General features: G+C 44.7%; 2 protein-coding genes across 3 annotated transcripts in view; one reads left to right on the top strand and one right to left on the bottom strand.

The window, feature by feature from the left end:
• Positions 1-694: 694 nt before the first annotated feature.
• On the bottom strand, positions 695-26,766 carry BLOC1S6 (biogenesis of lysosomal organelles complex 1 subunit 6). The gene is made up of 5 exons (XM_040342617.1): positions 26,485-26,766; positions 21,436-21,580; positions 13,688-13,775; positions 11,202-11,288; positions 695-1,829 (listed from the first exon to the last, which is right to left on the bottom strand). Exons 1-5 carry the CDS (start codon positions 26,555-26,557, stop codon positions 1,710-1,712), a joined length of 513 nt encoding a protein of 170 aa, XP_040198551.1. The 5' UTR covers positions 26,558-26,766; the 3' UTR covers positions 695-1,709.
• The window catches only part of SLC30A4 (solute carrier family 30 member 4), a 45,058-nt gene continuing 44,499 nt past the window's right edge, over positions 26,757-27,315 (top strand). Inside the window, exon 1 of one of the 2 annotated variants that reach the window (XM_040342616.1) lies at positions 26,757-27,315. In XM_040342616.1, coding sequence (XP_040198550.1) covers positions 26,934-27,315 — 382 coding nt within the window. In that variant the 5' untranslated portion in view covers positions 26,757-26,933. The other variant, XM_040342615.1, reaches the window with a different exon arrangement.

Genomic DNA, 27,315 nt, shown 5'->3' with positions numbered 1-27,315 from the left:
TTTTTTAAACTATCAAATAGATGGGTTTACTTCCGCTTTAATGTGTGGCTCTTGCACCCTCTGCAGACAACAGTCTACGTTTTCCTTACTTAGGGCAGAGAAGGAAAAATATTCATTAAACAGGATTCTAGTAGTTGAATGGTTTGGTTTATCTATTGCCTACTATCTTTTTTTCTGTGCTGCCCATTTTTTTTCCTTTGCTCTATTATAATAAATCTTACTGGGACAAGTCATTTTTTAGTGGGCTGTAGGGAGCACAACCGTGGAAGCATACATTTGTAAAACTGCTGTAAAAGCAGTGATCCCTAGCAGTCTCATGTAATGTGCCTAAGGCATATGACTGTCACCTGGATCACGTCCCCGTCTCCCATATAGCATGTTTACAGATCCAAACCATCTCCTGCATCATGTCTGCAATCTCTGACAGTTTTCTGTAGGATTGCATTAACTGAACATTACGTGTGGCCCTTTGGTGAGGTCAGGAGCCACACTTGAGACCGACTACATTGCGATCATTGAGCACCAATGCACTAGGAGCTCTGAAATCAGAGGTGCCCATGTAAATGTTAGTTTCAGGTTCTGGCCTGCTTCCTCCTGCAAATTGCTATTTATCATTCACTGCAATGGACATCCCCAATGCATGAGTCCCATCTCTTCACATCTCCATACTTGTGGTCTTTTTAGATCGTTTTCAGAAATGACAGCCAATTACTGGAAATCTTTGGCAGCTGTAGGATGTCTGTTCACACTCCCAATAATTATAGCTATGGCTTGCTTAGGAAGAGTGGATACACATATATAGTATTTCTTTAATATGATACATCAATGCTGGAGCCTGCTTTTTGCAGAAAGGGATAATGATTTTCTAAAATAACACGTGTTATGTGGACAGTTTAGAAACAAGCAGGTTGCTATTGCCTGCCAACATGGATAACGGGGTAGAACTATTTAAAAAAGTTGGTTGGCTGTATAATTTTTCTTAATTTTTTTTTTCTGGAGATTTTTAAACATTTCACAAGACTACAATCGTGTAACAGGCAAAAATAGTGCAATGCGTCTCACACAGACCAATACTGACTATCATAGAGCAGCAAGCAATTTGCAGATGGCTCCATCCCTGATGCGGGAGGTATGTAGAAACAAAAAAATATTATACAGTGCAAGGAGATCTTTGCTTAATTTAAATTATATTGGGACTGGTCTCTATCTTAAATAACAAACTTAAAGATCCCGTAAATTGCCTTCCCGATATTAGCCAGTAGATGGCAGCAAAGTCCCAAGGTCACCTGGCACCGGCCTCATAAATACCATATTTTTGTTCTCTGCTTTCCTACTAAGCTCCCTAGCACTATATATAAAATGATATTTAAATGAAAAAGAGTAGTCGGTGCTTTCGTACAGAAAGAAAATAATTCATGCTCCAGCTAGTACATTCTCTTCCTTTGCTTGGATAGACTTTCTTCACATGCTTCATCATTAACACAATGATTGCACCCACGCTTATCTTGAAAGGCATTTGAAATTTGTGCTCAATCACTGCAAGCCGGGCAAGCAGAAACCTGGACTGGATGGTTAAAAGCATAAAAATTGTAAGCTAGAAATTTCGATAACTGCCTTCAGCTTGAACAGTATCAGCGCTGATTCTCCATAACTAAATAGAAATGTTTAGGATGCGGAGTTCATGAACGGGCCGAGACAAGCCCTGCATTTCATGTCCTTTTAGCTGGCTTGGCCGTTAATTGTTTTTCTCTCTCCAGATCACGCTCACGTTGCTGTTCTTGCTTAAGATTTTCCTCCTGTTTCTTCTGCTGCAACTTTAGTGCTCGCTTCTGAAAAAAAAAAAAAAGAAGGACAGGAAACCCATCAGTAACTTCTCCATAAAAAAAAAAGGCTAGTACAGTCTAAAAAGGGGATGCTGCAATCACATGTGAATATTGATGTACAGCAGGGATTTCAAACTCAATTTCATTATAGGCTGCATCAGCAGTATGGTTACCCTCAAAGAGCCGGTTGTATCTGGGGTGCGCTACATACAGACTGCAAGGTTTAGGAGTGCGTTACATGGAATGTAGAGTTCAGGAGTGGATTACTTACAGAGTGCAGGTTTCAGGGATCTATGTACAGAGTTCAGGGGTGATCTATGTACAGAGTGCAGAGTTCAGGGGTGATCTATGTACAGAGTGCAGAGGTGAGCTATGTACAGAGATCAGGGGTGCGCTACGTGCAGAGTTCAGGGGTGAGCTAGGTACAGAGTGCAGCTGTGCGCTAGGTACAGAATGTAGAGTTTAGGAGTGTGTTATGTACAGAGTTCAGGGGGTACGCTACGTACAGAGTGCAGAGCTGGGGAGTGCACTGTGTAAAGAGTGCAGGGTTTTGGAGTGTGCTATGTAGAGTTCAGGATTATGCTACATACAGAGTGCATGGTTTAGGGATGTGCTACATTTAGGGTGCAGTGCGTGCAACCCCCTCCCCAATGGCCTTCTTTGCATCTCTCCTACCTACCTGGCACCTCTACATCTAGTATCTTCCTGTGTAGGGGGGGGGGATCTGCATTCTCTTGCAGGGAGATTGTTCTCTGCCTCAGATTCTGGAGATTTGTCCCCGCCATGAGTGCATGCAGGAATCTGTTAGATCCAGGAGTCACTGAGAGTAAATCTGTCCTTGGTAAACACAGTGGTAGATTCATGTAGATCCGCGTATCTTTGCGGCGGCGTAACGTATCCGATTTACGTTACGCCTCTGCAACTTAGACGGGTAAGTGCTGTATTCTCAAAGTACTTGCTCCGTAAGTTGTGGCAGCGTAGCGTAAATCGGCCGGCGTAAGCCCGCCTAATTCAAATTTGGAACAGGGGGGCGTGTTTTATGTAAATGCTGTGTGACCCGACGTGATTGACGTTTTTCACGAACGGCGCATGCGTCGCCCGTGGAAATCTCCCAGTGTGCATTGCTCCTAATACGCCGCAAGGACATATTGGTTTTGACGTGAACGTAAATTACGTCCAGCCCCATTCACGGACGAGTTACGCAAACAACGTAAAATTTTCAAATTTCGTCGCGGGAACGACGGCCATACTTAACATTGGTACGCCGCACTTACGCCACCATATAGCAGAGGTAACTATACGCCGGAAAAAGCCTAACGTAAACGGCGTAAATGTACTGCGTCGGCCGGGCTTAAGTTCATGAATTCGCGTATTTAGCTAATTTGCATACTCGACGCGGAATTCGACAGAAGCGCCACCTAGCAGCCAGCGTAAATATGCAGTTACGACACGACGGTGTAACACAGTTACACCAGTCGGATCTACGGGATCTCTATGCGGAACTGATTCTAAAAATCAGGCGCATAGATACGACCGCGCAACTCAGAGATACGACAGCGTATCTGGAGATACGCCGTCGTATCTCGTTTGAGAATCCGACCCAGAGTGTGTACAAGTGACAGTGGGGAGTGAGAGTCGGAGATGGCAAAAATGGAGTTCCGGTGCATTGCCACGAAATGAGATTTGCCATGGAATGAGATGGTCCGCCTCCATCACATCCTATTGGCTCACTCCTGTCACGTGACATATTTAAACGTCAAGTATCGACGCAAACATCAGTCTCAGCTAGGCTATCATAGGGAGAGGATCTCCTCTCCCTGTGATAGCTGAATCTGCACGGAGCTCGCTGTCATGCCTCCCCGCGAGCGCGATAGATCCACAGCGCTATCGGGATCCCAATGCCCGATAGCGCTGGCGGGAGGCACGCTGACAGCGCTAACTACACCCCGCGCCCGCAGCTCTACTCCCTGTCCCCCGTTAAAGCTCAGGGAAAGGGGAAAAGAAAAAAATTGCACATGTCTATTGAACACTCCTCGTATATATTTGGCCATTGGATGGGGTATTTATAGTCCCCATTACATCGTTTTTTAGTGAAAAAAGGTATGCTAACCACTTTTGGACATTTATTTTGATTTATATTAAATTTTTTAGCACTGTACACTTTGTAAAATGTAGTGTGTTTTTAATGAATATTTATTAAGTAATTTATTGAAATGTTTCGAGGTGTGCACGGTAATGGTGGTTCACTATTGTGGGGAGGCATGACAGCGAGTTCCGTGCACCAGCTCCGTGCAGCTTCAGCTATCACAGGGAGAGGAGATCCTCTCCCTATGATAGCCTAGCTGAGACTGATGTTTGCGTCGATACTTGACGTTTAAATATGTCACGTTACAGGAGTGAGCCAATAGGATGTGATGGAGGCGGACCATCTCATTCCATGGCAAATCTCATTTTGTGGCAATGCACCGGCTGCAAAATTGGGTATGAGGACCACATAACAACAAGGCCTGGTGGGCCGGATTTGGCCCATGGGTCTTGTTGGAAACACAAGGAGAGGAGATAAATATTGTGTTTGATATATGTGATGTACAGAATCATGTACTGCCCAAAGCAATATAACAACCTCTTTTGCCATCTCAGGCAAACGTACCTCTTTCTTGCTATAAATAAAAAACGGTTCTAAAATCCAAAATGTCACAACCTAGCCATAGATAACATCTACCAAATGCATGGTGGGCTGTGAACAGAGAAAGAGGATCTGGATGGCGGCTCTCGGTAAGAACTCCACGTTGATTGCAGTAAATCCTGGTAACACAGCACTCAGAAGCATAGAGATCACAGCGGGGGACTGAAGGTTGACGAGTCTAATGCCTGTGTCAGCACTTAATCATTACTTGGCGGATCGATCCTGCAGCCTAATATAGGAGAACAGGACTCCATTCAGCTGTATACAATTAGCTGCTGACAGATCGATCCCAGATATGTAGCTCAGCTTCTTTGTATACCTCATAGAATTGTAAAGTAAAATTCCAACTCTGCGCTCAGAAAGCAGAACAGAAACTTGATACAATTAAAATACATCAAAGATGACAAATGGGACTAAGAAATATTCTTTATACCAGTTTTCATCAACCTTTTCAACACAGAGGAACTCCTGGTATAACTTCCATCCCTCTAAAAATGACTATATCTACAACTCACAATACATTAGTGTGCTGATCAGTGGGAAGAATGTCTCTTACATTTGTGATCATTGCCAAGAATACCCCTTTAGGGTCCTTTCACACTTGTATGATTTGTCCTGCGACTCGGGACTGCAAAGTCGTTCCCCGTGGTTTCCAATGACAACCATTCATATTAGTACGACTTCAAGTCATGCCAACTTCAAAGTAGTCTCTGCACTACTATGGTCCGACTTTAATGCAAGTTCAGGCTCATAGACCTCAAGTATCCTTGAAATCGCATCAAAATCGCGGCCACAAAATCGCACGACTTTGAAGTCGCGGTAGTGTGAAAGGGGCCTTAGGGTCCTTTCACACAGGCTTTCTACCCGGCGGGCTCCGTTTTGCTCAGTGATGGATCGTTCCGTTGATCCACGCTAAGACCCCTTTCACATTGGAGCGTATTGCAGTCGCCTGCAATACGCCCTTAAAAATCTGTCCCTATTCACTCCAGTGTGAAAGCCCGAGGTGCGCTTGCAGGACGGTAAAAAAAGTCCTGCTAGCCACTTTGGAGCAGAGAAGGAGTGGTGTGTTTACCGCTCCTCCGCCGCTGCTGCTCATTGAAATCAACGGGACAGCGCAGCTATACCGCCCGCAATGCGCTGCTTCAGCAGCGCATTGCGGGCAGTTTAATCCTTTCTCGCCCGCTAGCGGGGGGAAAATTCGCCCCGCTATCGGCCGCAAATCAGCGCATTGCGGGCAGTTTAATCCTTTCTCGGCCGCTAGCGGGGGGGGAAAATCCGCCCCGCTATCGGCCGCAAATCCGCCCATAGCGTTGGCGGTAAAAATAGCGGCGTTTTACCACCAACGCTATGGGCTGCACGGTCTGAAAGGGCTCTTAGAAAGGTGGATGACAGGTCCGTCTCCGCTCACCGTGCAGGGACGGACCTGCACAGAGCCCACTACAGTCCCCACTAAAAGTCCCCACTACAGTTCTCAGATGAGCAAATGACCTTGATCAAGAGCACCTAAGTTGGCCGATCAGAACTGCCCCCAGCATTGCCACTCATCCCATCCCCCCCCCACCACGCCCCAGGAGTAAGAGAAGGAATAAAAATAGAGAATACATGGAAGGGTGAAGAAAAAAGGAGGGGGAGGAACAAAGAAAAAAGGGATATAAAGAATAAGACAAAGAACAAGAAAGACGGCTAGAGAGAGGGATGGGGGAAAAAAACAAGAAATAAGGATAGAGAGAGATAAAAGGGGAAGAAAGGAGAACAAAGAGAAAGAGTGGTAAATCCTAAAATGTACCATAAGGGATGTTTAATACTGTACGAGTGGAAGGAACTCAGGGGATGCTAAATGTCTGTGGGTTAGGGGCACAAATTACTTGACTTGCCCCGGGTGCCGACAACCCACGCTACAAAAATAATTTTACTGTTAGGGGTCCCACAACTTGGGAAATTTTATCAAGGGGTCACGGCACTAGGAAGGTTGAGAACCACTGCTCTATATAAATGATTGAAAGGGGGAGGTGCACTGTAGCCCAACAGGAGATAACCGAGACAAAGTTGACAATACAGACAGAGATTTTAGTGCAGCAGAGGCAGCATTGTCAGCCCATGACAGAAAGTTTGGAGCGAACTGGTGTACTGGCTGCAGATATTTTCCTTGAAGTGTTTTCATATAGCCAACAGATGCATGCTTTACAGAAACAAACAGCACCAGTTTTATTTCACTTTACATACAATTATTATTTTTCTATTATGATTTAGAATTTAGATAATGGTCGGATCCAATTTTATAAGCGGTTAATGCAAAAAATAACACCTATTGCTTAAAGCATAACAAAAGGCAAAACTTTTTTTTTTTTCGTTTTGGGTAGAATGGAGATGTATTAGAACCTCTGCCAGTTTATATTGCTGTCTGTGGCTCCCGTTAAATCAGTAGTAAACCCACAAAATACCCTGCAATGAATGGGCGGCTGTCCTCTGGGACACACACAGTTCCCAGAAGACAGAGCGAGGCGGAGAAGAGAGAAGATCACCACGGAATAGGAAGTGGCAGATTAGGACAATCTGCCTAGCAACAGCCATTTCTGGTAAGCATTAAAAAAAAAAATATATCACATTTTTTGGAGCCTTTTTGGCAATTTTTTATTTTATTTTAGGGTGGACCTCTGCTTTAAGTAGATTCACCCTCTTTATTTGTCCTATTTACCATTATCATTGAAAGTAAAAAATATTGGGTCGTCCATAGAAAAGTAATAGATGGGAAATCTTCCAATGGAGACACTAGTTCTAATGACCTGGGGGTGCCCAAGAGATTCCCTTAACCACTTGCCGACCAGCCACTATAAGGGGCAAGTCGGCTCTACTGTGCAAATCGCCGTACGGTACAGCGGTTCGTGTAATAGATATAGCAGGTGCGTGCACGTGCCAGAGCCGATGCTCGTGGCTAGCAGCTGCGATGTCCGCCAGCCACCCGCGATCGCGCCACAGAGAGCAAAAATGGGGATCTGTTAATGTAAACAAAAAGATCCCCGTTCTGACAGGGGAGTAGAGAGAGAGATTGTCAGTTCCTAGCGATCAGGAACAGCGATCTCTCTGTACTCACAATCAGTCCTCCCCCTCCACATTAGAAACACCTCCTTAGGACATACTTAACCCCTTAATCTCTCCTTTGTGTTAACTCCTTCCCTGCAATTTACATTTATACAGTAATCAGTGCAGTTTTATAGCACTGGTCGCTGTAGAAATGTCACTGGTCCCAAAAAAGTGTCCCATCTGTCCCCCGCAATGTCGCAAAAAAATAAAATAAAAAATCACTGCCAATACTAGAAAAAAAAACAAAAAAAACACAACTGTTCCCTATTTTGTAGACACAGTGGATTCACATACATCGGCGCATATTTATGCTGCCGTAGCGGATCTCTTTTACGCTACGCCGGCGCAGCGCACAGAGGCAAGCACTGGATTCACAAAGCACTTGCTCCCACTTGCTCTTAAAGATACGCTGGGTTTCCTCGGCATAAGTGGAAGTGGGTGTGAGCCATGCTAATGAGGCGTGACCCCATGCAAATGATGGGCCAAGCGCCATAGAAGTACTTAAAATGAACAGCGCATGCGCCGTCCCGTGGGCGCATCCCAGTGCGCATGCTCAGAATCACGTCAAAACAACTGCCTAAGATACGTCGAATCACTGCCTACGATGTGAACGTGACCTACGCCTAGTCATATTCACGTACAACGTAAACGACAAAAGATACGACGGCTTGTGTTCCCTGGTCCATACCTTTGCATGAGTTGCGCCTCCTATATGGTGAATAACTTTACGCCGGACGTACGACTTACGCAAACCGCGTATATTAAGCCCCGGGCGCAAGTACGTTCGTGAATGGGCGTATCTCCCTCATTTGCATATGTGCATAGAAAATCAATGGGAGCGGCAAATGCGCCCAGCGTAAATATACGCCCACGATACGACGGCGTAGGCAAGTTACGTCGGTCGTAGGAAGCCTATTTTTAGGCGTATCTCAGTTTATGGGCACGGCGCACAGATACGACGGCGCATACTTACACTTACGCGGCATATCTCGAGATACGTCGGCGTAAGTGCTTTGTGAATCCGGGCCTAAAACTTTTGCGCAAACCAATCAATATACGCTTATTACAATTTTTTTTATCGAAAATATGTACAAAAATGCATATAGTCCTAAACTGATGAAGAAATTATTATTATTTTTGTTTTGATATTTATTATAGCAAAAAGTAAAAAATATTGTTTATTTTCAAAATTGACACTTTTTTTGTTTATAGCGCAAAAAAAAACAAAAAAACGCAGAGGTGATCAAATACCACCAAAGCTGAGAAAGCTCTATTCATGGGAAAAAAAGGACGTCAATTTTGTTTGGAAACAATGTCGCACGACCGCGCAACTTTCAGTCAAAACAACGCAGTGCACTATCGTAAAAAATGGCCTGGTCATTAAGGGGGTAAATACTTCCGGGGCTGAGATTTCCTCTCACTTCCTGTTTGGCTACGGTAGAGGTAGTGAAGGAAAATCTCCACAATGGGACACAGATGGTGAAAAAAAAATCTGACGGGTTATAACCCTCTCATGCTCTAGCCAGAAATGAGAAAAAAAATGCCTATAGTTCCACTTTGACTAAATATTTTCTCATAATTGGACTGTACAGAATTTGTTGCATATCATCTTGGTCACTAGTCTGCAACTGTAGAAGGTTTTAAAAAAATCATATGACAAGAATCCAGATGGCCAGTTTTAGGCCTCATGCACACTGGATGTGTATTCCTGATGCACGGGATTTTGGCGTTTAGCTGCAGACGGGAGGCACATCCAATCCCACTGCAGACAGCCTGACAAGCTTTATGAAAGGCTGACCATGCACCTAGCAATACTTGCATTTATAACAATCTGGGGCAGATTCACAGAGCAAGTACGCTCTGATACTTTCAAATTTCCTGCGTCGTATCTTTAGTTTGAATCCTCAAACCAAGATACGACGGCATCTGGGTAAGATCAGACGTCTTCGGATCTTAGATGCAATACTTCGGCGCCCGCTGGGTGGAGTTTGCGTCGTTTTCCGTTGGGTATGCAAATTAGCGATTTACGACGATGCACGAACGTACGCGCGGCCGTCGCATTTTCTAACGTCATCTGTAGTCGGGTTTTTCTGGCGTATAGTTAAAGCTGGTATTTTGCGGCGTATAGATAGACATGCCATGTTAAGTATGGCCGTCGTTCCCGCGTCGAAATTAGAAAGTTTTTTTTTTTTGCGCAAGTCGTCCGTGAATAGGGATGGATGTAACTCACGTCCAAGTTCAAAAAATGACGTTCATTTAAATGAATCACGCCCCCTACCCGCCGATTTGAATTACGCGCCGAGAGATACACTACGCCGCCGTAACTTACGGCGCAAAATCTTCCTGGATTCGACTTAAAGCCAGGTAAGATACGGCGGCGTAGCGCATCTCTGATACGCTGCGCCTATCCAATTCTCTGTGAATCTGCCCCTCTGTGCCTAGAGATGAATGCCTGTAATGCAGACTTCTTGCGCTTCAAGCATTCTTCCCTGGACTCATATTGCCCTAATTTATCATGCTGCTAGGCGCACCCTCCAACCCAGACCAGCCGCAGCAGCTGTCCGCCCCTTGCCTCCGTTCACATCTTCGCATTCCAAATTGCGTGCGGAATAATTGCGATTTTGCCGACAATTCAAAATAGTGGCAAATTTCAGGATGTCCGTGCGATCCCCGTCAATTCCAATGGCACACCGATCGCTATGCGATTTTTGCCATGATTCCTCTGGCGACAATCGCTGTAAAATTGCGCAGTCAGAATTGTGGGACGCCTGTCACCCGCAATTCTGAATGCCAAGATGTGACCAGAGCCTTAGAGATTTGACAGGCTGTCTGCAGTGGGGCTAGATGGCGCACCTGTGCCCCCCCCCCCATCCGCAGCTAAATGTCAGAGCCCCATGCACCGGGTCCAAACATCCAGTGTGCATGAGGCCTTTAAATCTCAATGTAAATATGCAGAACTTATGATTGATATAGAAGATCCTGTCACACAGGCCGGTGCCACCAACTATCCACTGACAGAGACTGAAAAGCAAAAGAAAATACAAAATCACCCCCAGTGGTCACCGACAACATTCAAGTAAAATTCTGCAAGATCCTCATAATCACTGGATAGAAAACCCAACAATGGAAGGACTGGCCAGGTGAAAAGGACATGGATAATCTTCCAATTGCTGATCTTTATATTTTAGTAACAGTTTTCGACATTCTTGTCTTATTGAAATAAATAATATGCAAATGCAGAGATGATGTACCTTGATGAGACGAGGTAGGATGGAAATCCAAATGGAGAAATACAAAAAAAAAAAAAAATACAAAATGGAAAATATATATATATATATATATATATATATATATATATATATATATATATATATATATATATATATATATATATATATATATAAAAAATTGATTGTCCTAGGGCTAGTTTCATTTTAGCCTGGAACTCCACTTTAAGATAAAATGATTATGATTATACAGGATTCATATAGTGCCAACAGTTTATGCAGCACTTTACAAGGGGTAAAGGGAGAGAGACAAAGTGATAGAAAAAGGCAATGACTGTGATGGGATGAGATATACAGCAAGAAAAAAAAAAAAAAAACACTCACCTTTAATTTTGAGGTCTTTTCATGAAGCAGCAACATTTCCTTTCTAATATTCACCAACTTGTTATGGTAATACTTGGCTTCTGAAAACTACAAGAAAAGACATGCAACAATAAAAAAAAAATTATGTATTTGCCATTGATCATTTTCTAAAGACATGAAAAAAGAGTATCTTAAAGCCATGAAAAAAAATAAATAATAATAATATATATTTATACACACACACAGTATATATCCATAAGCACAGTCACAATATAACAATATATTTATGGAGTCACGTGAAATGGGTGACATAAAACTGAAGGTAAATCTTTTGCTGATGGCCATAAAGTTTACAATAATGACCAAAAGAAGGAGATGGAATATCACTGGAATGGTAAATGATTAATAATGTAACAACATATTGGGCGCTTCCTTCATGAAAAGTACAAATACACATGTTTTTTTTTGGGGAATTCAAAGCAGCCACATTCTGCCGGTGGGACGGGAGACCCGGACGGAGGGGGGAGGGGGAGGAAGTTTAGTATTGCAGCCTTTTTTGTTTTAATATTTATTTAAGCAGTTGCTGAGGAATAGGGATGAGCAATGGCATGTTTGGATCCTAGTCCGAATCCACCCGAGTGAGCTTCCCAGGAAGTTGTCATTGTACTGGGCCTATCAAAAGCGGCTGAGGCATTCCCCACACCACAGACACATATATAGTTAACGACTGGGCTATTGTAGCTTTACTGGTACAGGGTGGCCACTCTGTGCAGAATCACATATATGTACATGATTCTGCACTTACGGCTTTTGCCGTCATTAGTCACAGCAGAAGCCGATTAGCGGGTGCTGGCCAATGGAAGACTGCCGACACCCGCTGATCGACAAGGAGACACACTGGATGGAGCTCTGAATATGTAAACAATGCAGAGCTCTGACCTGTCAGAGAGGATGTGCTGGATTTTGTTTCCCCTTAGACCCCTTTCACACTGAGGGCGTTTTGCAGGCACTATAGCGTTAAAAATAGCGCCTGCAATCCGCCCTTAAACGCTGCTCTATACCCTGCGCTGGCAGGGTGTCAGAAAAAGTCCTGCCAGCAGCTTCTTTGGAGCGCATTAGCAGCGGTGAACTCACCGCCGCTAATGTGCTCCTGCCCATTAAAATCAATGGGCAGCGCCGCGGTACCGCCGGCAATATGCCGCTATTGCGGCGCATTGCAGGCGGTATTAAGTCTTTCTCAGCCGATAGTGGGGGTTAAAAATGCCCTGCTAGTGGCCGAAATGCGGCAAATTCGACGGTAAAATAGCAGCATTTTACCGCTGACACTATGGGCGTTGACAGTGTGAAAGGGGTCTTAGTGAAAGCAGCACACACATAAACACTGGTTAGGCACACATTTAACCCATTGATCAACCTAGATATTTAACTCCTTCCCAGCCAGTGTCATTAGTACAGTAACTGCATATTTTTAGCACTGATCACTGTATTAATGTCACTGGTTCCCAAAAAGTGTCAGTTAGTGTCAGAAGGTCAATATTCGCTTATTGGGATTTTTTTTATTGTAAAAACATGTAGCAGAATACATATTGGTCTAAATGTATGAAGAAATTCGATTTTTAAAATTTGTTTTACTTGATATGTTTTATAGCAGAATGTAAAAAAAAATTTTTTTGGTCTTTTTTTGTTTATAGAGCAAAAAATAAATAAAAAATGCAGTGGTGATTATACCAAAAGAAAGCTCTATTTGTGGGGCAAAAAAAATGACAGTAATTTAATTTGGGTACAGCGTTGCATGACCGCGCAATTGTCAGTCAAAGTAACGCAGTGTCAGATTGCCAAAATGGCCTGGTCATGAAGGGGGGTAAATCTTCTGGAGGTCAAATAGATACACACCTATTGTATACATTTGCTTGCAGGGTGGGGAATGACCTGGCCACGAATCATTGGCTCAGTACTATGAGGCCTTGTACACACGGTCGTTCCAAACTGATGAGAATGGTCCGACGGGCCATTTCCATCGGTCCACCGCTGAAGTGGCCTGACGGCCTGATGTTTGTGCACACCATCAGTTCAAAATCCGATCGGGTCAGAACGCGGTGACGTAAAACACAACGACGTGCTGAAAAAAACGAAGTTCAATGCTTCCAAGCATGCGTCGACTTGATTCTGAGCATGCGCGGGTTTTGAACCGATGCTTTTCTGTACTAACCATCGGTTTGGTCCTAACGGTCAGCAGTCCATCGGTCTGATTTTAAAGCATGTTTTAAAATTTTGGACTGAAGGACAACGGACCGATGGGCCATACACACGGTCGGTTTGGACCAATGAAACTGAACTTCGGTCCATTCTCATCGGTTTGGAACGACCGTGTGTACGCGGCCTCAAAGCTTCGTGGCAGATTGGGAGCCGAACATGGGCAAACTACAGGGGGAAGCATTTTGTTTAAAAAAAATGTTGAATGGAGTTAGGTTTCAATCAAAGAAAAGAGGCAATGTCATAGAACTCACCAGGGCATTGATGTCCAGAATTGAATTGCACTCTTTGAATTTGGAGATTTCCTGATCCAGAGTGTCCAGTAATACCACTTGATTCTGCCTAGAAGGAAATATAGAACATATTCAAAACCTCATCTTCCTTCAATGCATTAGCAGATATAAAACACCTAATGTACGATAACTGAAGAAGTAGTAATAGTACACAGTGGGCCAAATCCACAGAAAAGCTGCCTAACTTAACTTTTCAGAGTTAAGTTACACGGCCGCAATTCTCCGAATTTAGGTAGCGATCCTCAAAGCACTTACCCGGAAAATTGCGGCAGTGCAACTTAACTCCGTGCATCCTAAGGCGTTCCTAATTAAAATGGGTGATTCCCATTTAAATTAGGCGCGCTCCCGCGCCGGACGTACTGCGCATGCGTGTGACGTCATTTTTCCCGACGGGCAGCGCGCGAACGTAATTTACGCCGGGCTTTGTGGATTGCGACGGGACAATAAAGTTGCGACGGGTTAAAAAAAAGTTACGCGCCGGGAAAAAAAAAATCAAAATTTAAAAAAAACCGCGGCGATCGAAAAAAAGGTCTGGTTTTACATGGTGTACTAACTTTACACATTGTAAAACCAGCCCTAATTTTGCGCAAGCAAATCGTAACTTACGCAGAAAACACAAAGCTTAAAAGCTTTGTGGATCTGCTTAAGTCCTCATTTGCATACGCTAGGCGGCATTTCGACTCGAAATGCCCCCAGCGGCGGATGCGGTACTGCATCTTAAGATCTGACAGTGAAAGTGTCTTACAGATGTCAGATCTTCTGCCTAACTTTGGAAAAATCCTTTTGAGGATCGTTTCCAAAGTTAGCCACAGGGATACGCAGGCTGAACAGCAGTTCCGCCTGCGTATCTCTTTTGTGGATTTGGCACAGTATTTATACTACAATCACTTGAAATCACTACATACAGGGAGGATCTTCATTTTACAAATGATGTGGTTGGCTGCGCCTGTCTTAGATGCGTCATGTATAAAAGGGGTGTATATGTAATATATGTAGTGTATATTGCAGGGTACCAGTCTTTAGATGTGGTGGCTGCATTGGTTTCCTCTTTCTTTTTTTTGGGGGGGGAGGGGGGGCGTTTTCCCTCTATTTTCTCCTGGTGATCTGACCAGTAACACACCTCTTGTATTAGAGTACCCTCACTCTGGATGAGGGAGCACAGGGGGCACCTTTAACCACGTCCCGCCTGCCATATGATGTCCTTGTGTGGGAATATCTGAATGATGGGTGCAGCTACTGGCATCATTCAGATATCAGCTTTTTCAGCCTGTGACTCCCTACACCATAAGAACGATCATAGCGGCTGTTTCGCTGCTTGATCGTTCTTACTGGCGGGGAGAATAGACGTTCGTCCCCCCTCACGCAGCCCTCCGGTGCTTCTACCGACTCACCGCTGCCATCAGCGAGTCAGAGAACAGATCCACCACCCCCGGATGTTTGCCATAGAGATTTCCAGCGGACCAGATGGTCGCCAGAGTCTCTATGATCGTTTGGAGGCCGGGCGTGATGTTATGACGTCACACCAGGCCTCTGCATTTAAACAAACGGCGCCACCTTGGCTGGGAAGTCGTGATTGTTTTTGTTTTGTATTTTATATTCAGGCTTCCTCTTTCCCCATATCTCACTGTAAAGAGGACCTGTCATGCCATATTCTTATTACAAGGGATGTTTACATTCCTTGTAATAGGAATACAAGTGATCAGAAATATATATATATTTTTTTTAAGCGTCAAACTAAAAAAAGAAAAAGTAAAAGAATAAATAAAATTAATAAATAATAATTTAAAGCGCCCATGTCCCTGTGTGCTCGCATGCAGAAGCGAATGTGAACACAAGTCCCGCCCACATATAAAAACGGTGTTCAAACCACACATGTGAGGTGTCGGCGTGAAGGTTAGAGCGAGAGCAATAATTCTAGCCCTAGACCTCCTCTGGAACTCAAAACATGCAACCAGTAAAAAAAAAAAAAAAAAATGTAATCCTCGCCTATGGGTATTTTTAAGTACCAAAGTTTGGCGCCATTCCACGAGTGTGTGCAATTTTAAAGCGTGACATGTTAGGCATCTATTTACTTGGTGTAACTTTCACATTATGCAAAAAAATTAAAAAAACATAGAGCATAGAAGCATAGAACTTTTGTTGCACAAAAAACATGCAAGATAAAAAGTTGCAACAACTGGCATTGTATTCTCTAGGGTCTCTTCTAAGAAAAACATATATAATACTTGGGGGTTCTATGTCATTTTCTAGCAAAAAAATATGATTTTTACATGTAAGAGAGAAATGTCAGAATTGGCACGTATGGCAAGGGGTTAATTAAACAGCAGCATCGTCAGTCTGGGGGGAAGGGAGTGTTAGTGTATCTAAATCTTTTAGTACATCTAACAAATTGAAGCCAAACTCCAGCTCACACCGCAGTTACAGCAACAGTTTTTCCCTTTTAGGATACAGATTTTACAGAAATAAAAGAGGATCATTGTAAGCACCCCTGTCAGTGGTAAATGGTTTGTCTCAACCCTCTAAACCAGTGGTTCTCAACTCCTGTCCTCAGGACCCACTAACAGGCCAGGTTTTCAAGGTAACTGAAATACATGACAGGTGATATCATTTGCTGCTCATTGATTGCAGTATTCTAGTCTGCATCTCCCTGAGGCTGGGTTCACACTACTACACTACTTTCATCCTACTTTGCTCTGTGTTCAATGTTTCCCTATGAGAGCGTCTTGTAGCGTCCTACACAAGTTGGTCCGACTTTGAAAATGCTCCCTGTACTACTTTTGGTCCTACATTGATCCTACTTCAGGCCCATTGAATATCATTGAAGTCGGATCAAAGTAGTATCCTGTTCATGAAAGTAGGATGGATGTAGGACCAATGTAGGAGAGCAAAGTAGGATTGAGGCTGGGTTCACACTACTACACTACTTTCATCCTACTTTGCTCGGTGTTCAATGTTTCCCTATGAGAGCGTCTTGTAGTGTCCTACATTGGTCCTACACAAGTCGGTCTGACTTTGAAAATGCTCCCTGTACTACTTTTGGTCCTACATTGATCCTACTTCAGGCCCATTGAATATCATTGAAGTCGGACCAAAGTAGTATCCTGTTCATGAAAGTAGGATGGATGTAGGACCAATGTAGCAGAGCAAAGTAGGATGAAAGTAGTGTAGTAGTGTGAACCCAGACTAAGGTAAAACTTAAAATCTGGCCTGTTAGTGGGTCCTAAGGACAGACGAGAACCACTGCTCTAAACTGATACAACTGCAGAACAGCTTGTTCTGTTAAGAAACAACATACTTAGTGGCTGGATCACCAGGTGAAAATAAATGAAAGAAACCCTAAAAAATAAAACAAACGCAGGCAACAAATCTAATGCCGCGTACACACAATCATTTTTCGGCTTGTAAAAAACGACGTTTTTCAGCCTCTAGAAAAAATAAAAAATAATTTCAACTTCATCATTAAAAACGACCTTGCCTAAACGCGATGGAGAAAAAAAATGCTCTAGCAAAGCGCGGTGACGTACAACACGTACGACGGCACTATAAAGGGGAAGTTCCATTCGGATGGCGCCACCCTTGGGGCTGCTTTTGCTGATTCCGTGTTAGTAAAAGACGATTCGCGCTTTTCTGTCTGTTACAGCGTGATGAATGTGCTTACTCCATTATGAACGGTAGTTTTACCAGAACGAGCGCTCCTGTCTCATAACTTGCTTCTGAGCATGCGCGGGTTTTTAACGTCGTTAAAGCCCACACACGACCATTTTTTACAACCCGAAAAACGACATCGTTTAAAACGTTGCTAAAAAATAAAGCCTGTTCGAATTTTTTTTTTTTGTCGTTTTTTAGAACCCGAAAAATGCTCTGAAGCCCACACACGATCGTTTTAAATGACGCTTTCAAAAAACTTTGTTTTTTACAAGCCAAAAAATGATCGTGTGTACGCGGCATAAGTGTTTGTAACCTGCAATAAAAAAAAATAAAAAAAAAAAGTTTGCTTTTGGGTTTAATACTGCTTTAAGGCCACCGAGGAGTTTTTCAGGCGTTTTAGCGTTAAAAATAGCTCCAAAATACCGCCTTAAAAACTCCTGTCCTGCAGTCTCAACCCCTGGAGTGGTGCGCTAGCAGGACCGCTCCAAAAGTCCTGCTAGGCGCATCTTTGGAGCGGTGAAGGAGCGTTGTGTTTACCGCTCCTTTCCATTGAAAGCAATGGGAAACCGTGGTAATACCGCCCGCAATGCGCCAATGGGGGTTAAAACCGCACTGCTATCGGCCAAATAGCGTTGCAATTCCGTCGGTTTAGCGCCGCTATACCGTCAGCGCACCTCCTGCCCCGGTGTGAAAGGGGCCCAAGTAAAAATTTCATAAAAAATCTGCACCTGCCTTTTCACAAAGATTACTGACCCCTAAACTAGGCAGGGTTATCAGTAATGATACACAGACTTTTAAATACAGTGTGCTTGTGTTGGAACAGTTGTCATTCGAGGTTCAAGAACAGTTTGATCCCAAGCACACTATGCATATAGCCTTGGTGCATTTGGCTCTGGCATTTAGCCGCAGGTGATGGGTACAGATGTCCTGTCCTGCTTGCAGTCTCACTGTACAAACATTTAGAGGAGTATGCAGCCAGGGACTATTGCTCAGAACAGACTTCTTGAGCTCAGCCCATTTGCCGGGTTCATACCACTCTAAACGTTCATACAGATGGTGCACTATACAGCCCTGTCCAGCTGCAGCAGCGGTCAGCCTTTCTTCTTGACAGGCTGCCAGGAGCTGGGCTAGATGGTACACCAGTGCCCGCCGATAAACTTCAAAGTCCCATGCACAAAGGCCAAATGTCCTCTGCTCAGGACCCCTCTTCTTTGGTCATGTTGGTGATTTATTATAGGACTATGCAATGAGGAGAAAAAACATCGGACAATTACCGGCGCCCCAGTCCCCCGTCCCCCCCCCCACCGTTTTACTTACCCGAGTCATGGAATGTCCCACGGCGAGGACGCGCTGCATTTTTGCCCGGGGTTCTCGGCTCTCGATTGGAAAGATTGATAGCAGCGCAGCCATTGGCTCCCACTGCTGTCAATCAAATTCAATAACACGGGCGCTGGGGGTGGGGCCGAGTCCTGCATTCGGCGGCTAGGGACGCCAACTGTATGACACGGGAGCGTGCCCTCAAGATAAACCCCTTGGGAGAGAGCTTCCAAGAGGGGTTATCTCATGCGGAGAGACGCCGGGGGACCCCAGAAAATTGCATTTGGGGCCACTCTGTGCGTGTTCTGTGTGTGTTTTTTTTTTGTTTTTTTTATCAAAACCTTTAGAATCACTTTAATATTCATACATAGATACTTAAAGTGTCACTAAAGCCACATCATAAAAAGGATCAATAAAAGCTGTATTACATGCTGTTCATACTCACTCAGTCACTATGAGATTTGTTTTCTGTATCATGCCAAAAAACCTGGTTGATCCTGCTGCTCTCTATCTCCACCTGCTGTTCATGTCTCCAGGTGCTGTGGGGGCACCTGAGCCGAGTCACAGCTTCCTGTGTCCATTCGGACATGGATCCCTGACCTGACGCTGTTCCCTCTCTCCCCTGATTGGCTAATTGACTTTGATTGATGGTAGCAGCAGCCAATGGCACTGCTGCTGTGTCTCAGCCAATAAGGAAGGGGGAATCTTGGACTGCTGAGACACTAATGGACAGAAAGGGACCTCGGGTAAGTGTTAGGGTGGCTGCTGCACACAGAAGGCTTTTTATTCTAATGCACAGAATGAATTAAGATAAAAAACCTTCTAAATTTACAACCTCTTTAACCACTTCCCGCCTGGTCAATAGACAATTGACATCCGGGAAGTGGTTGTGAAATCCTGACTGGACGTCTATTGACGTCCTGCAGGACTTTGTGGGGGCGCGCAGCGATCGGTGATGCGGGGTGTCAATCTGACACCCTGCATTTCCGATCTCGGTAAAGAGCCTCCGGCGGAGGCTCTTTACCACTTGATCAGCCGTGTCCAATCACGGCTGATCACGATGTAAACTGGAAGAGCCGTTGATGACTCTTCTCGCGTCTGACAGATGCGAGTAGAGGAGAGGCAATCGGCGGCTCTCCTGACAGGGGGGGTTCGCGCTGATTGTTTATCAGCGCAGCCCCCCCTCGGATGCCCACACTGGACCACCAGGGAAGCCCACACTGGATCACCAGGGAAGGGCAGTAAAAAAAAAGAAAAAAAAAAAAAAAGATAAAGAGAATAGATGCCCATGCCATCAGTGTCACTCCTCAGTGTCCATCAGTGCCACCCCTCAGTGTCCATCAGTGCCCATCTGTGCCACCCATAAGTACCCATCAGTGCCACCCATAAGTGCCCATCAGTGCCGCCTATGAGTGCCCATCAGTGCCGCATTCCAGCGCCGCCTATCAGTGCCGCCTCACCGGTGCCCATCAGTGCTGCCTCACCGGTGCCCATCAGTGCCGCCTCACCGGTGACCATCAGTGCCGCCTCACCGGTGACCATCAGTGCCGCCTCACCGGTGACCATCAGTGCCGCCTCACCGGTGACCATCAGTGCCGCCTCACCGGTGACCATCAGTGCCGCCTCACCGGTGACCATCAGTGCCGCCTCACCGGTGACCATCAGTGCCGCCTCACCGGTGCCCGTAATCAAAGTAGAAAACGTACTCATTTACAAAAATAATAATAATAAAAAGAACCAAAAGAAAGCTCTATTTGTGGGAACAAAATGATAAAAAAAAATGTTTGGGTACAGTGTAGCATGACCGCGCAATTGTCATTCAAAGTGCGACAGCGCTGAAAGCTGAAAATTGGCTTGGGCAGGAAGGTGCCTAAGTGCCTGGTATGGAAGTGGTTAAGGTCTTATGCACACGAGGCATTTAGCCCTGGTGCACGAGTCATTCATTCATCATTTAAATCAGGGGTGTCAAACTCAATTTCATTGTGGGCCGCATTGGCATTATGATTGCCCTCAAAAGGGACGGTTGTATCTGGTGTAAGATTAGATGTCCAGCGCATCCCCTCCCCTTATATTAGATGTCAAGAGGCCCCTCACCATCAGAAGTTGAGTCCCCCACTCTCCCTTACATCACAGTGCCCCCCTTGCCTTATGCTGCTGCTGGGAAGAAGCTGGATGCATTGCTTGAAAGCAGAATGTAAGGGTCTGGAGGAGGACCAGAGGAGGGCTAGAGCTCTCCTGCAGCTGCAGGAGAGGTGCGAGGGCCACATGAAATGGCCTGGAGGGCCAGATTCAGCCCGAGGACCTTGTGTTTGACACCTGTGATTTAGGTGGAAGGTACAGGTGAACCGCCAAGCACCAAAACTCCATGAAAGGTTGACAGCTGCTGCAGCTAGATGGTGCATTTAGTGGTACTAAGGTTAGGGGCAGTATGGGCTTCGGAATGAATGGCTGGACCACAAACTGCTAAAATTCTGGCCATTCATCTCTAGGGGCCTAAATGTCCTAGGTCCTAAAGGTCCTAAATGTTAGTACTGCTTGGCGCACCATCCAGCTGCAGCACATTACATTTTCTCTTAGTTTTAAAGGCTGCCAGCAGTGGGCCGGACAGAGTGCCTGTACTTTCCACTCACACCAAAAAGCCAGAGCCTCATGTATTGGGGCTAAATGGTCAATGTGAATGAGGCCTAAAAAGGGGACAGGAGTGTGACCTCTGTTACCAATAGCATTGCATGCTTTCTACATACGTGAGTTCCTGTAAGGAAAGCTTCGAGTTCTGAAGATTGGGTAAGTAATGAGCTAGGAGTCCTTCACTGAGTTGCTCCACAGACTTTACATCAAGAGGAAACTGATCTTCTGGCAATCCTTCATCGATTGTGTCATTACTTGGCCCTAAAGGATATTAAAGTAATAGAAGAAAAGAATAAATACTTTGTACTACAGTAAAGTGATTTTAACTACTTTAACCCCGGACCAAAATGCAGCTAAAGGACCTTGCCCCTTTTTGCGATTCGGCACTGCGTTGCTTTAACTGACAATTGTGCGCATTTGACAGAGTCGACTGGGGGTTTATGATGGAAACTTTACAAAAAATAGGCCTGGGCCCAAGGTTCATGAAATGGGTAAAGAACCTGTACAGCCACCCGACGGCAAGGGTGAAGGTCAATGGGAGTGTGTCATCTGTGTTCAACATGGAAAACGGAACCAGACAGGGGTGCCCGCTCTCACCTCTCCTATATGTAATAGCCTTGGAACCGTTGCTAGCAAAAATCCGGGAAAATCCGGGGATAGGAGGGGTGAGAGTGGGAGATGAAGAACACAAGGTGGCGGCGTATGCGGATGACATACTCCTATATCTGACCAAACCTAGAGTATCTCTCCCTAATGTTATAAAGGAAATAAAAAGATATGGAGAACTTTCAAATTTTAAAATAAACCCGATAAAAACGGTAATCTTGAATCTGGGGATAGAAAAAAAAGAAGCAGAAGAACTACAGAAAGAGTTTCCATTTACATGGGAAAAAGAAGCTATAACGTACTTGGGTATAAAAATTACATCTAAAGTGGAAAAACTATACTCGGCCAACTTTGTCCCCTTAATTAATGACATTAACCAAGACCTGAAAAACCTAGCAAAAAAACATATTTCCTGGATAGGCAAGATAAATGCGTTTAAAATGATGATTCTACCAAAGATAACATACAAACTTCAAATGCTCCCAATAAAAATACCGCAAAGCTTCTTTAAAGTAATTAAAACAGTAATCTTGAAATATATATGGGCAGGTAAAAAGGCTAGATTAAGCTATTCATTGTTGAGCATGAAAAAAAAAAGGAGGGGGGTTGGGGCTCCCCGATATAAAAAGATATTATTTTGCTGTAAACTTAGCCAGGCTGGTAGAATGGACAAACGCACATACACAAAAAAAATGGGTACGTATGGAAGAAATATTAAGTGGGACACTATTAAAAAGAAACGTATGGATACCACCGAAAATGAGGGAACTGGGCACGAATACACACAACATAACAAGGAACGTATTTAGGATATGGGACACAATATTGAGACGGGAAAAATGGGAGTATAACTCCCCATTAATCCCATTAGCAGGCACAAATTTTTTTCCACCAGGTAACGGAACACGTTTTGGAAAACACTTAGGGGAGAAAAAATTAAAAGATATTGTTACACGGGGGAAAATTAAACTTAGACAAGAGATAAAAATAGGGGAAGGGGAACAAACCATGAGTGAATGGGAGTATATGCAGTTAAAACATTTCGTGAGCACGCTACCACAACCAATTAGGGAAGATAAGACACTATACCCAATAGAAAAAATATGCAGCATGGACAAGCCCCTGATACACGGTATATCAAAGGTATACGGGATACTAACAGAACTCGAGACCCAGGAAGCATTGCCCTTTTTGGGAAAATGGGAGAGCGACATTGGTAAAAAAATTGATAAAACACAAATGATAGGTGCAGTATATAACCATGCTTCGGACATCACCACCATAGAAGCAAACTATAAATGTATGGTGCGATGGCACATGACCCCATCAAGAATGAATAAGATCCACCCTAGAAATTCAGAGCTATGTTGGAGAAACTGTAAACAAAGAGGAACAACGATACATATATGGTGGGACTGCCCGAGAATGCAGGAATTTTGGAAAGAAATCTTGAAATATATCGTAGAAATAACAGGAGAAACAATTCTATGTAGCCCGCTGACCTGGGGGGGGGGGGGGGGGGGGGGGGGGGGGGGGGGGGGGGGGGGGGGGGGGGGGGGGGGGGGGAAAGGAAAAGGGGGGAGAAATAGGGAGGGGGAAAAAAAAAAAAAAAAAAAGGGGGGATTAATTATGATATGCTAATTACGATATGCTATCAAAGAATGTAGTTAGATTCGTCAAGCGGGAAAATACTAACCTAACAGTTTAAAAATGTTAAATCCGTAATGTCAAAAAAAAAAAACAAAAAAAAAAAAAAAAAAAAACAAACAAAAAAAACAAAAAAAAAAAAACAAAACAAAAACCAAAACCCACGAATGATGCGAAGCCGCAAGAGAGATGCTAAGGGCGGGCGAACCGTGAGCTAGCCTCTCGGCTACATGTGAGCAGAGTCTGACGTGAAAAGAAAAAAAAAAAAAAAAAAAGAAAAAAAAAAAAAAAAAAACTGACAATTGTGCGGTCGTGCAACATGGCTCCCAAACAAAATTGGCGTCCTTTTTTCCCCACAAATAGAGCTTTCTTGTGGTGGTATTTGATCACCTCTGTGGTTTTTATTTTTTGCGCTATAAACAAAAATAGAGCGACAATTTTGAAAAAAATGCTATATTTTTTACTTTTTGCTAGAATAAATATCCCCCAAAAATATATATAATTTTTTTTATTTTACTCAGTTTAGGCCGATACGTATTCTTATACCTATTTTTGGTAAAAAAAACCGCAATAAGCTTTTTTCGGTTGGTTTGCGCAAAATTTATAGCGTTTACAAAATAGGGGATAGTTTTATTGCATTTTTATTAATTATTTATTTTTTACTACTAATGGCGGCGATCATCGATTTTTTTCGTGACTGCGACATTATGGAGGACACTTCGGACAATATTGACACATTTTTGGGACCATTGTCATTTTCACAGCAAAAAATGCATTGTTTATTGTGAAAATGACAATTGCAGTTTGGGTAAAGGAAGCTATTTTAGGTAAAGGAAGCTATTTAGCTAAAAAAAATAATTCCTTTAGTGATCCTTTAAGGTGAAAAAACATCCGATTACTCGACCCTTCGAAAGTCCCGGGCGCGTCCCTGTGATCTTCTTCGGTTCCCAGCCTGGCCGTTGATTGGCTAGGCTGGGCGGATTGATAGCAGCGCACCATTGGCCCCGCGGGGGGGCGGGGTTGAGTGATACAGTCGGCGGCTATGGCCGCCGCTGTATCACGGGTGCACGCTCGCAAAAGCTTTCTACCATGCAAGCTCGCATGAAGGTAGAAAGCTTTTGCGAGGAGGAGCCGAGACAGCCGCCGAGGGACCCCAGAAGACAGGGTTAGGGGACACTCTGTGCAAAACCAGCTGCACAGTGGAGGCAAGTATAACATGTTTGTTATTTAAAAAAAAAAAAAAATAATAATAGGCCTTTAGTGACCCTTTAATTAATAAAAAAACAGTAATCTTTCTTCTTCACGGATGTGCGCTGATGACGCTGCACTGATAGGCGGCGCTCTGTACCGATTATTAGGCCCCTTTCACACTGGGGTGTTTTTCAGGTGCTTTTGGGCTAAAAATAGCGCCTGAAAAACGTCTCCCCTGCAGTTAAAGGCGATGCGCTGGCAGGATGTTAAAAAGCGGTGCGCTTGCGTGGGGGGGGGGGGGGGGTTAGAAAAAGTCCTGCAAGCAGCATCTTTGGGGCGGTTTGGGAGCGCAGTATACACCTCTCCAAAAACGCCCCTGCCCATTGAAATGAATGGGCAGCGCTTCCTGAAGCGCCTGGAAAGTGCTTCGGAAGCGCCGCAACACGGGTGCTTTTAACCCCTTTCTTTGGCCGCTAGCGAGGTTAAAAGCGCCCTGCAAGCACCGCTTAAACAGCGTCACTAAAAACAAGTGGCGCCTTAGTGCTGTACGCCGGGGCGTCCCAGTGTGAATGTGTGCTGTCAGCCTTGTCGCTAGTCATAATAACAACTCCTTTCCCCAAACACTGACAGCGCGTGAGGAAAGGCCTGCCGATAACCAGCAAATTTGTTTACATGTGATCAGCTGTAATTGGACACAGCTGATCACATGGTAAAGGGCCGCTGTGATTGGCCCTTTACCTCAATCTGTGATCAGCTGTGTCCAAAGAACACAGCAATCACAGAGCGCACCCAATGTGTGCCCCCAGGGGGTGCGTTCTGGGAGAACGCCCATTCCAGAACAAGAGAGCTGCACTGTAGCCATCTATTGGCTATGGCCCGGTAATAACGTTATTAAGAACTGCGGCACTATGCAATTTCACACACGCAAAAATGACTTGCATCTTCTGATTCATGGTGGTGCCAGTAAGAATTTAATGCCCCCCCCGTGTGCAAAAGAGCAAGGTGTTGTTCTTGTGGCTTGGGAACGCATGCGATTATTCTCGTGCTCCCGACCCGCACAAATGTGAATGTAGCCTAGGGTCAGTTTATGTGTGCGGTGCATTTTTTTTTACAGGCGTTTCTAGCCGCACTACCATTGAACTCTATGAGAATGTGCGTTGTGATTAAAGCGCATCAAAGTCCTCCATGCTGCAACTTTGATGCGTTTTCATCGTGCATGACTAAAAATGTGCATACGAATGTGACGTGCAAGAAATGCTCCGAACACACGTGTAGGCGGACCATACACTTTACAATCGGATTGTAGAATCTGTAGATTTACCAAAATGATGTAATATGAGGTCAGACCTAAACAATTCATCCAGAGAATATCCAATCAGGCAGCTCCTTGTACTGTATAGTGAGTGGTAGGGCTGAAGGTGATTGTACAATCAGATTGTTAAGTGTGTGGTCAGATTTACACCAATTATCAGCTGACATGAGAGGTTCTGACTTCCCTTCCTCTATATATATATATATATATATATATATATATATATATATATATATATATATATATATATATATATATATATATATATATATATATATATATATATATAAAAACAGGAGGATCACCATGACAGACAGTATAATAAACAGGGGACCAGCAATGACATTCCTATTCTGACCAATCAGATGATTGCATTGAACTTCCATAACACACTGATCTGCCCACCTACCTGCTGCACCCTCTCCCCCCTGGGGTATCCTGCTGTCTACTGTCTGTCCATCACCGCTGCCTTCTTCCTCCATGAAATCCAGCTTTCCCCTCCTCAGCTGATTTCAGCCTGACCCAGGCATGTGATCCCCGGCTAGGAGAACCCGGAAATAGCTCGTTTACTTCTTTGGAGACAAGCCTGCTCACGTTGATGTCAATAAAGCTCGATGAAGGAAAGTTTTCAATGGGGCGGAATGTGCGTTTTTAGCGCTAGAGGTCGCTAATAGAGGGCGTCTTGTGACATGTTGATGCTCGCTCGCGACAGACACGTGGTTCGGTGTTTGCCTTGCGCGCCCCCGCGGTGTCATGTGACCGATTGTTTTTAGAGCCCTAGCGGCTGGATCCCGGAAGTGGTGGAGTGCGGAGAGTGAGACGAGTCGGCTGTCAGAGCTCCGAGCTGTGCGGGCTGCCATGTGGCGGCGGCCCCCTGCCTGGTGGAGTGCTCTGCGGCTGAAGATCCGCCGGGATGAGCAGCCGCCTTACCTGAGCGATGACACGGGCTTCGACTACCCGGACGGAGCGGAGGAGGGGGCGGACAGAGAGCTGCCCCCCTCTATCAATAAGCTGAGGGTGCTGGTGTCCGAGGACTGCCCGACCATCAATGGGGGGACCCTGGCCTTGTCCTCCGATGATGACTCCTTACTGGAGAGGGACCAACCGGAGCCTCCGGTCCGCACAGAGCCGTGTGAGAGCTGCCAGCACCGGGGAGAGCGGAGGAGGGACAGGACGGTGAAGAGGAGGCTGTGCCTGGCTGCCCTGCTATACCTTCTATTCATGGGGGCCGAGCTGCTGG

The sequence above is a fragment of the Rana temporaria genome, chromosome 3, assembly GCF_905171775.1.
Source record: "Rana temporaria chromosome 3, aRanTem1.1, whole genome shotgun sequence".
NCBI lineage: Eukaryota > Metazoa > Chordata > Amphibia > Anura > Ranidae > Rana > Rana temporaria.
The sequence above is the reverse complement of the archived record's forward strand: the minus strand, read 5'-3'. Positions and strand labels throughout refer to the sequence as shown.

What these genes read in the sequence shown, in the direction of transcription:
- BLOC1S6 (XM_040342617.1), bottom strand. Translation starts at nt 26,557, where the DNA reads ATGGAGGAAGAAGGCAGCGGTGATGGACAGACAGTAGACAGCAGGATA. An exon ending in GGGGGGAGAGGGTGCAGCAG is followed by an intron (nt 21,581 to 26,484) that starts GTAGGTGGGCAG and finishes AATATCCTTTAG; the next exon opens with GGCCAAGTAATGACACAATC. An exon ending in TTCTGGACATCAATGCCCTG is followed by an intron (nt 11,289 to 13,687) that starts GTGAGTTCTATG and finishes CTTTTCTTGTAG; the next exon opens with TTTTCAGAAGCCAAGTATTA.